The following is a 9784-nucleotide window of genomic DNA, read 5'->3' on the forward strand; positions in this document are numbered from 1 at the left end:
TCTTAGGTTGCGGTAAGGCCTAGAGATCCGATGAAGATTTTAACTCAGTAATCAGATTTCCCGGTGTATGTAAACTCTGATTTCTTCTGGATTTTTCAGTCAGCGCTTGTGCGAAAACAGACAGCAATACCAGAAATAAGCCGCCGCCGCGAGACGCAGCAAAAGTTTGGGAGCGACGATGAAATCGACTGCATGCTTGATGAAATGACGGATTTAGATATTCTTCATCTTCTCGAAGATGCTCATATTTCCAGATAAAGTGGCACAATGTTTTGGGAAAACAAGGCTGTGGCATGAAGTTTGAGTTTTACATTACGTTTACATCACGTCTTATTCTGTGAGTTTATTGGCTGGTTGGAAAGCAGCAATCTGATCACTGTCTGACTCATGTAGACCCGGAGTTTCCCCCATTATCCAATACTGAAATGCATTTAAACGCATTAATCTGATTACTGACCAAATCTGATTTTCTGCAGGTACTGGATCATTAACCTAATCATAATAAACCTAAACATAATCATATAAACACACATTGATTCAAATCTTACATGTAATCAGAATCAATCAGAATCAGAATCCTTTACTGAAATAAAATATTGCAACATTGAGTAGAGTGTTGCACATTAATAAGGCTCATTTTGCATGTTTTATATATATATATATATATATATATTTATAACTAAAAAGAAATAGCTTGAAGGGAACATATAGACAATGTGAAATACTGTTTGATCTCACTTTTCAGGTCAAACCTTATGCATATGAGTTGAGCAGTGACCAATCAGATTGTTGATATGTAGGACAGTAACCAATTAAGTCAATGTGCCTGTAGGTTCAATACAAATTCAAACGCAGATCAAGCAGCAGATGTAACTCGGAAAGTCAACTCCTACATTCAAAACCTGGCACATTAAGGCGTTTTTTGATGTTTAAGTTTAAAAATGATCTTAGGCCGCTACATATAATTCAACTCATAGACTCTGTTCTCATAGACTCTTAGTTATTCCTAATACCAATATTACTGCTATTAATATTAGTAATACAACAACTTGTAGGTAGTTTGACCAGAGGAGGATGGGTCCCCCCTGGTGAGCCTGGTTCCTCCCAAGGTTTCTTCCTCAGGTCTGAGGGAGTTTTTCCTTGCCACTGTTGCCCCTGGCTTGCCCACCGGGGGGGTTTCTGTACATTCTTACAGTCCTGTTAAAACTTTGTCTTTTCCGATATTCTGTAAAGCTGCTTTGTGACAACATGATCAATGATTTGATCTGATTTGAACTCAGCTTTCCTGTGCTGTTTTAGCGACGTCCCAGAGTAGCCAGCAGCTGGCGACTAAAAGCATTGTGCATTAATTTAAACAGTGCACAACTGCATGTCTGAAAATATACAAATATACTGTAAAGTATTATATTTTATCACTATTTTTAGCATTGGCAGTTAAACAATCCTTAAATCCTGCAGGTTCTGCATCCCTGTTAACTAGCCAAGACTTGTAGCTGTCCGTTTGAGGCTTTGCAATGAGGAGCAATGAGGCTAATGTAGCTAACAAGTAATGGAAGCTCACAGGCCACCAATTAGCATTGTGCTAACTGCCTGCATAAATCATCACACACTAATTTCAGTCTTGAGTTATTAATCTGTCCGAAAATTCTCCCTCAAGTCATTGGAAAACCCTGAGGTATTAACCAATCCTGACTGCTAGCCGCTGAGCTACAGGCCAATGAAGAGAGCCAAGCTAGCATTAGCGTAGGTTGTTGAGTAAAAATGTAAAGAAAATAGTGATTCTGTCTTTATTCAGCACTAAGACAGAAGCCAGGCTGATTTAACGTATCTACATGTCCATGCAGCTATCTTGCCACCTTTAGCTTTCAGCTTGGGGTGCTCCTAATCTGAGCCATTTCTTTAGTTTTAGTAACATATCATTGCTGTCAGAAGAAAACCTTGTATCTCCATTTTTCAGTTTTTGACATAATTTGAAAGTGTCTGTGACTCTTTACATTGTTTGTCAATTTTATGATGAATGGCCTAAAAGAAATGACCCAAAATGAAGTGGGAAAAATTCTGGTTCCATTGACTTACATTGAAAGTGAAGTATGTTTTTTCCTTCTCCTGTAAAGTTACTGGTTTGGAGATACGAGGTTTTCTTCCGACAGCAGCGCTATTCTCTCTAATACTATGACTTAAAGGCAGTCTCTAGTCATACAGCTGAAATGAGAAGTTGAGCTTTTGAGCAACGATGTTATCTACCTGCCTTTCTTCCAAACTACTCAAACCAGCCAAAAAGTCGTTGTAGTAATTTTACTCTGACCTTCAAGACACATGATAAGAATCACATTCTAGAAACTCTCACTCACAGTGGGATGTTTAGAGGAGATGTAGAAAGTTTTGCAAATTTTATGTATAATTTAATCTTTGGGATGTAAACAGAGTCATTCAGAGAGGTTTGGTGTGAAGAGCTCTGTTCTACAGAAACTTACAGGGTCAAAATTGTTCACAGTGCTGGTGATAGGAACCAGACATCACCATGTCTACAACACAAATTTAACCATTTTATTTACAATTCAAAACCCCCAGTGAACCTACATGTGTCTTCTGAGTTTCTATGTGGAACGTTTATGATGCCAAAATAGGTAAATATGGTAAATCTGAACAATTTTTATTTTGCCTTATGACACCCTAGACGTACCCCTCCACCATCAACTGATTTTTAAAAGTATTATCTATTGGCCAAAGTATTGTCAAGCGTATTGTACAGCGTCTCCATCATCAGGCAGTGAATTCATAAGCATTTTATGTAGGAGCTTTCTGTGAGGAGCTTTTAGAGGTGGACGTCTGGTTCCCATCACCACCACTGTGAACAGCTCCGACTCGGTTAGTTTCTCTGGAACACAGCGTTTCCCACCGAAACACTCTAAATGAGATTTTAAACGCTCCAATTACAGAGAAATGTTGAATAATCAGTTGAATCCCTCTTTTAAGATAGACTAGCTTGACACTGTATGACATACTGTCATTTATAAAAATGGCATAAGTGCACATCACGTAGCTAAAAACAGTAACAGCAGATGTCCTGAAACCTCAGTTTTGTCCACTTTTAAAGATAAAAGAAGCCATTCAATGTCAGAAACCACATAAACGAGTGCAGTTAGCACAATGCTATCTGGCTGGTAAGCTCTTGTGCTCAGGCTAACAACATCAGCCTTGCAAAACTAAAGTAAACCAAACATGTCTCAGCTAATTGACTACACTTGAGCTAAGGGGGGAAACTATACATGTTTCCTCAAACGATCACGTTAAAGGAAGTCAGGACTGACAGAGAAACCAAAACACTGCAATAAAAAGGCAGTGACTCGGCCTTTAGTTTCTGCTGCAGCATTTAGCGGCGTTTAGTGACTCGGACCGAGGGCATATGTTCTGAATTTGGACAAAGCACTTGTCAGCTCTTTTCCACAGAGCGCTGGAATTGTTTCCTAATAGTAAGTTTTTTTTTTTTGTTTTTTTTTTTTTATGAGGGCCAGTTTTTGTGAAGCAAGGCCCTTTTGGATGTTTCCATTTTAAACCGGTCATTAGGGCCTGTTTGCTGTGCGGTTATTATCCAGCAACAGGGCACATTTTCGAGAGCTCACTCTTTCCATGTGAAACCACATGACACTGAAATTGCAGCTCCAACAGGCTAAAATACAAAACCAGGGCCTGAAAAATGCTAACGTGCACCGTGCTCTTCACCTCCTCCTCTTTACGAACGGCCCTGCCATGTATTTGACCTTTGACCCAAATGTATTTATAAGTAAAAGCACCCTGATAGCATGAGCAAAGTAAAGCACATCCAGAAGAGCATTTTACACATTTAGACAGAATGCATCATGAACTAATGTTGGGATACCAAAATCTAACGATGAATGGACCCATAGAAATGATCCAAAATAAAATTGGCTATTGGTTAAAAGCTGGTTATGGTTATTTTAGCTTACATTAAAGGAAAATGTCAGATTTTTTCATTTTTGTCCCCCAAATTCTACATTATTAATCTGATGTGTGCTATGTGATGTGTACTTTTTTGCCATTTTTATGGATTACAGTATATAGATAGTGTCAAGCTAGTCCAATTCAAAGGGGAATTCCACCGATTATTGAAAAATTCTCTATAATTTACAGGATTAAAACGTAAACAGAGTCATTCAGAGTGGTTCGGTGTGAAACGCTCGGTTCTAGAGAAACTTACAGAGTCAGAATAGCTCACAGTGGTGGTGATAGGAACCAGAAGTCCACCTCTAAAAGCTCCCTCACAGAACATGTTATTATTACATGAAATGATTATGAATTCACTGCCTGATGTCAGTGAGACATTGTTCTAAGATAGGTATTTAAATAAATAAATAAATAAATAAAAGTTATTTTTAGAAATAGAATTTTAGAAATACAGCCCTGGTGGGATAATACATTAGGTGTTGTGAAGCAACGTAGTCCCCAAAGACAACTTTTCCATTATCATTCCGTATTAAACTCAGAAGACATGTAGGCTCACTGGTTCTTTTAGATATTAAATAAAACGTCTATATTTGTGTTGTAGTCATGGCGACCCCTGGTTGCTATCTCCACCGCTGCAAAGAAATCTGATTGCACACCAAACCCACTCTGAATGACACTGTTTACATTTCAGTGATGCAGCTGTCAGAGTTTTTGTGAAATCGGTGGAATTCCCCTTTAAGGTTAAGCACATATTTCCCTTCCATCTTCAATTGCCTCTTTTTCCTTCCTAAGAGGTGTTGCTGCATGACATGACTCAGCTAGAAAAATCAAAACAGCCCAACAGGAGGCTGATGCTTCGTTAAATCCATCTTAAAGTTACGTTTCCATGCACACATATGCAAATCAGTCACTATCATTTCGATTAGAGTGAGATTAAAGCGTAATAACGGAAGCAACACACCACATTCATGTACCATTTTATTGGACTTATATAGAAATACTTAAAAAAACATGAAGTAGCACCATTACTTAAGTTTTACTTTATCATGTAGAACTTTAAATGTCAGAAAAATAAAACTCTTGATACATTTTTCAAATCTTGTTTCAGCAAATATAATATTAGTATTTGACCATGAGGTTAAAGGCCTTTTTTATCATAAAATAAAATATACTTTGTTTTTAAACTTTGCTCAATAAAGTACTTTTACGCTCAAGTAACTTCACCTACATATACATAAACAAGTGGTAAACAAACGTATTAAAATAGAAATACTAAAACTATAGTGGTGCAACAGAAGTCTGTAATACCCACTGGAATCTAATTCATACAAATTTTTAGAAAGCATAAACGGTTTCCTTTTGTCCAACTTACTAAGTTTTTTATACATTTGAATGTTTCGTAATAATATAGAATAAAATATGCTTTATATTACTGAATAAAAAATATGCTGGGTGAAACGGATTTAAAAGACTTTTTTGCTGAACCTATAAACCCTCCGTCCCAACAGAATACTGTTAAATGCAAATACACGCCGTTTTCTGAACATCCATCCACGGTTTTTTTTTCCTCTTGTGATATTAAAATAATACAGTGTTCGTCGCCCAGGAGGCCATACTAAAAAATAAAAGATATTTGAACCCAGCTACAAAAAAGTTCACTGAACTTAAATTAAAATATTTGTAAACATCTTTGCAATACGAAATATAATCTTTCAAGTCAAAAAAGAATAAAATACTTCAATCTGTATTAATGTAATTAATATTTAAAACTTTCAACTTGTGGATTTTCTGTTTTTTTTTGTTGGTTTTTTTTTTGTCGTTGTTTCCTTATTTTGTTCTATACATATATATGCAGGATATGTTGTTGCTCTCCCTCGTATAAGTCAAAGTTGAACTAGAGACGCTGCAGTATCTTCACCACTGTAAGTCTATTAATGCTGTTAAGAGTAAAAGCCCTAAGACTCACAACATCCACCTGCGCTGCTAGCATGATGCTCCCTCGACGGGCCAGTTTTTACACTCAACAGTCAAACGAACTGACTCGGGTACCTCGAGGCAAGGCTGCCGTCCTTTTCAGAACTTCATCCACGTCTGTGTATATTTTTACCTTTTTTTTTTTACTAGAACTATTGATTACTAAGCTTTAATATTTAAAACATGCATTAGATGTTGAAAATATTTGTCCCAAGCTACAGTACAGTTATAAACAATAACACCGGAGCCCTCTAATCGGGTGTCCCTTTTTGGATACTGCAGCTTTCACATACATATGTATATACACATATGATAAACACATTGTTATTATTAGGAGTTTTCATAAAGCCATAATAACAGGAGTTTGTAGTTAAGTGTTCAGTCCTGGTGGTCTTGTTGCTATTGTAGTCATGGGGGCACATCATTGTCGTTGTTTTTTTGTTTATATGCATTTAGTGTTTCTTAAGAAAATATACGTATTGCCTGAGTAACTGCAGCGTGGCAGACGGGGCATTCCGGTTCGTTCCGCTCGCAGATGCGGTTGGCGCACTCCATGCAGAAGAGGTTGTGGCCACAGGGCACCAGGGCGGCGATCACTTCACTCTCGAAGCAAACCGAGCAGTCCCGGCTGCCCTTGCGGCTGGTCCCCGAGGAAGAGGAGGAAGAGGAGGATGAGGATGAGGCCGAGGAGTCGGAGGGCACCAGGCCAGCCATGCCGTTGGTGGAATAACCAGGGAAGGTCAAGGAACCTCCGCCGGGGTCGCTTCGGACCCTTCGGGCCAGCGGGTGCTCCCCGGCTCCGCCCACGTGGTGAAGGGGCGGAGACAGTCGGGGCTGGGCACAGCTGACCCCGTTCGCCCTCCTCTGATTGGCGAGCAGACCGTTGGCATTGGCTGTGGAAGCATTGGCGGGGAAGATGGAGGATGGAGTGGTGGCCGTGCCGTTGGCGCGCTCGTACTGGGACCAAATCAAGCCAGGGGGCGCCGGAGTGGGGTCGAACCCAGGCGAGGGGTCGAAGGTCAGGTCGGTGCAGTCGGGTGAAATGACGTCGCCGCTGTACACAAAGCCATTGCCGTTGACGACGTTGACGTTCAGGTTGTTGTTGTTGTTGTTGCCGTTACTGGAGGCGGTATAGCTGAGGGCGGGGCTTGGAGGACTATAGTCAGGTAGCCTTGAGCCACCGTTGGTGCCAAAGTACGAGTCAGTGGAGGCGCTGCCCAGCGAGCTGGAGCTGTCGTTTCGGTAGTTGGAGAATGGTTTGCGGCCCGAATTGGACGTCACCCCCGAGCCGTGCTTGCTGCTCCAGAGGCCGGCGTGGTGGCCGTGCAGATCAAAGCCTACGTCCGTCCCGTTGGCGTGGAAATCGTTCTCGTCCGAGCTGAACTCGATCAGGCCGCCCGTCCGCATGGCGATGTGTGCTTCGATCTCCTCCCGGGCGCGATCCACATTCTCTGGCATTCCCGTGACCTCAAAGACCGGCTCTTTGTCCCGGCTGGGCGTGACAATGTAGGTGTGTGTCTGCTGCTGGATGCGCTTTATGGTGGCTCCTTTGGGCCCCACCACAAGCCCCACGACCCTGTAGGGCACCCGCACCTGGATGGTGGTCTGGCCAGGCAGGTTGGGAGGCCCCGGCACAGCGGTGCTTCCGTTCAGGCTGCTGTTTTTGTTCCGCGATGCTCGGATCATGGAGAAATGCTCCGCCGCAGAGATGATCTCCCTCCGAGCCATGGCTACATCCTCCCTCCTGCCTGTCACAACAAAGACCGGCTCCTCCCCTCGCACCGGAGTCTTGATATAGGTGTTGGTCTTAGCTCGCAGAGCTTTTATTTTGCAACCTATGTTGAAAAGAATCAGGGGGAGAAAAAAAAAATCAACCAAAAAGAGCTAAACATGCTGCATGATGAAATAAGACGGGACACATAAAACATCACCCCTGTTATGACGCTCGCAGATGTGCGCTTTAAAAGCCACTACAGCCGGGCACAACAATTCACTTCTTTTTGCACAGCATAAATTCAAACCACATGCTTGGTTACATGACATACAGCGGTCCAGGGTCAAAAATAGCACGGGAGGAGGAGGAGGAGGGGGAAAGACACGGATGCAGAATTCTGGATGTTCCTGCTTGGTCAAAACACAGCGTTTGAAGGCAAGGAAGGACTGTGGCTACTTTTAGATGACAACAAGCATCAAGGCAGCTTCTAGCAGCACCTTATGTACCAGTGTAAACAAACCCGGTCCAGTTCTCGCTGTCTTGTCTGACAGTTCTCGCCCCTTTTTGGAAGGAGGGAGGCTCTGATGTGGGCCAGCAATGATATAACAGGACAAAGGGGAAGCCTTATGATAGCACTGTCCTGCCCTGCCCCTGTCACAGCCCCTCTGTCTTTGTGCTTCCTCAGGACACACTACACACTAACGTTAACGTTTCCTGAAAAATGGGCTACTGTGTCTGGTGAATTTGAGCCAGCAGTTGTGGATGAATGGCGCCTGGCCCACAAAGGGAGGAGAAGAAGAAGAAGAAGAAGAAGAAGAAGAAGAAGAAGAAGAAGAAAACAAGAAGAATGAAGGGAAGCAGGGAATGAGGGAGGGGGGCTGAAAAGGAGTGAGGGAGGGAGGACTACAGTAGCGTGCCTTAAACAAAGAAAGCCCTGACCCAAGCTTACCTTGTCTGCCCACTATCTCGGCCACATGCTCAGAGCTGGGCACCGGGACGCACTCGGTCATGTTGACGCTCTTTTTCCTCGGCTCATTGTCGTAGGCGCCGGACTCGTCGTTGTCCAGGCCGAGCAGGGACAGCTGGTCCAAGGCTATCTGCAAGGCTCTCTGGTCGTCCAAAGCTTCGCCCTGCTGGCCGCTGCCGCTGCGCTCCATGTCGGCGAACAGCGAGCTCGGCATCTCGGCTGCGCTCACCCTCTCCGGCGTAGTGGGAAAAAAGGAGAAAGAAAGAAAGAAACAAAATAGCAGGGTGGGATTGAGCACAGGGGTAGCGGGTGGGTGGGGAAGGAGGGGGGGAAGAGGGAGAGGAGAGAAGAGGAGAGGAAAGCACCAGGTCAGTCTCGCTAGCCTGCTCCTGGTGCAGAACTAACAAAAAAGAAGGGAGGGGGAAAAAAGAGAAAAGCGACCGTGCTCCCTTCCTTCCTGTCCCAGGAACGACAGCTGGAGAAAAACAAGCAGAAGAGCGCGAGAGAGCCACGGAGGGGAGAAGGGAGGGGGGGTAAAAAAAAAAAATCAGTGCAAATCCAGCCTTCAGCTCCGCGGAAAACTCCCCCCGAAGTAGCTCTGGTCAGGAATGCCGGCGTCGGTGATATTCCTGATATTTTCTCCCCTTCAGAACGAGCCCCTCCCTGCCTGCTCTCCCGTGCTCTCTCAGCTCCTTTCTGTTTGCTGTCTGAGCTGCTGCAGACAGACACGGCGAGCGAGGGGGGCGAGATATGGGGCAATGACGTCACCGGGGCGGGCCTGGGACGGGGCCGAGGCGCGGCTTCGGCGCCGCTCGTTTGCATACGCGCTACGTGATTGGACGGGCCGAATCCAGCGGCCGTCCTGGCCCCGCCCCCCTCGAGTCTCCCTCCTCCTTCCTTTGTTGTGACCGTCAAAACATTAACGACACGGATTTCTTTTCTTCCCTTTCTGTTCCTTTCTTATGAAATGACACCACACAGAGCAGATCCGCGGTCATATGCTCTGAGTTTCCTTCCATATAGCGATCTATAACATTTTCAACGGTGGACACCCTTAAAAAGGACGGTTCTCCAAGGGAGTGAGGGAGATCTGTATATATTTGCATCCCTAGAAGGTTCTTCAGACTGATGGAGAATGTGTTGTAGATGGTTCTGTATAGAAC

The 9784-nt window shown here is 43.6% G+C and overlaps 1 protein-coding gene across 1 annotated transcript; it reads right to left on the bottom strand.

Annotated features, from left to right (window-relative positions):
- Positions 1 to 4931: 4931 nt before the first annotated feature.
- On the bottom strand, positions 4932 to 9333 carry mex3b (mex-3 RNA binding family member B). The gene is made up of 2 exons (XM_017699581.2): positions 8604 to 9333; positions 4932 to 7775 (listed from the first exon to the last, which is right to left on the bottom strand). Exons 1-2 carry the CDS (start codon positions 8833 to 8835, stop codon positions 6403 to 6405), a joined length of 1605 nt encoding a protein of 534 aa, XP_017555070.1. The 5' UTR covers positions 8836 to 9333; the 3' UTR covers positions 4932 to 6402.
- Between the last annotated feature and the right edge of the window lie 451 nt (positions 9334 to 9784).

Source organism: Pygocentrus nattereri, chromosome 15 (genome assembly GCF_015220715.1).
Source record: "Pygocentrus nattereri isolate fPygNat1 chromosome 15, fPygNat1.pri, whole genome shotgun sequence".
In the NCBI taxonomy this organism is placed as follows: domain Eukaryota; kingdom Metazoa; phylum Chordata; class Actinopteri; order Characiformes; family Serrasalmidae; genus Pygocentrus; species Pygocentrus nattereri.

Coding starts and splice junctions, on each gene's coding strand:
- mex3b (XM_017699581.2), bottom strand. CDS start 8,835: ATGCCGAGCTCGCTGTTCGCCGACATGGAGCGCAGCGGCAGCGGCCAG. Junction 7,776..8,603: donor CGAGATAGTGGGCAGACAAG/GTAAGCTTGGGT, acceptor TTTTCAACATAG/GTTGCAAAATAAAAGCTCTG.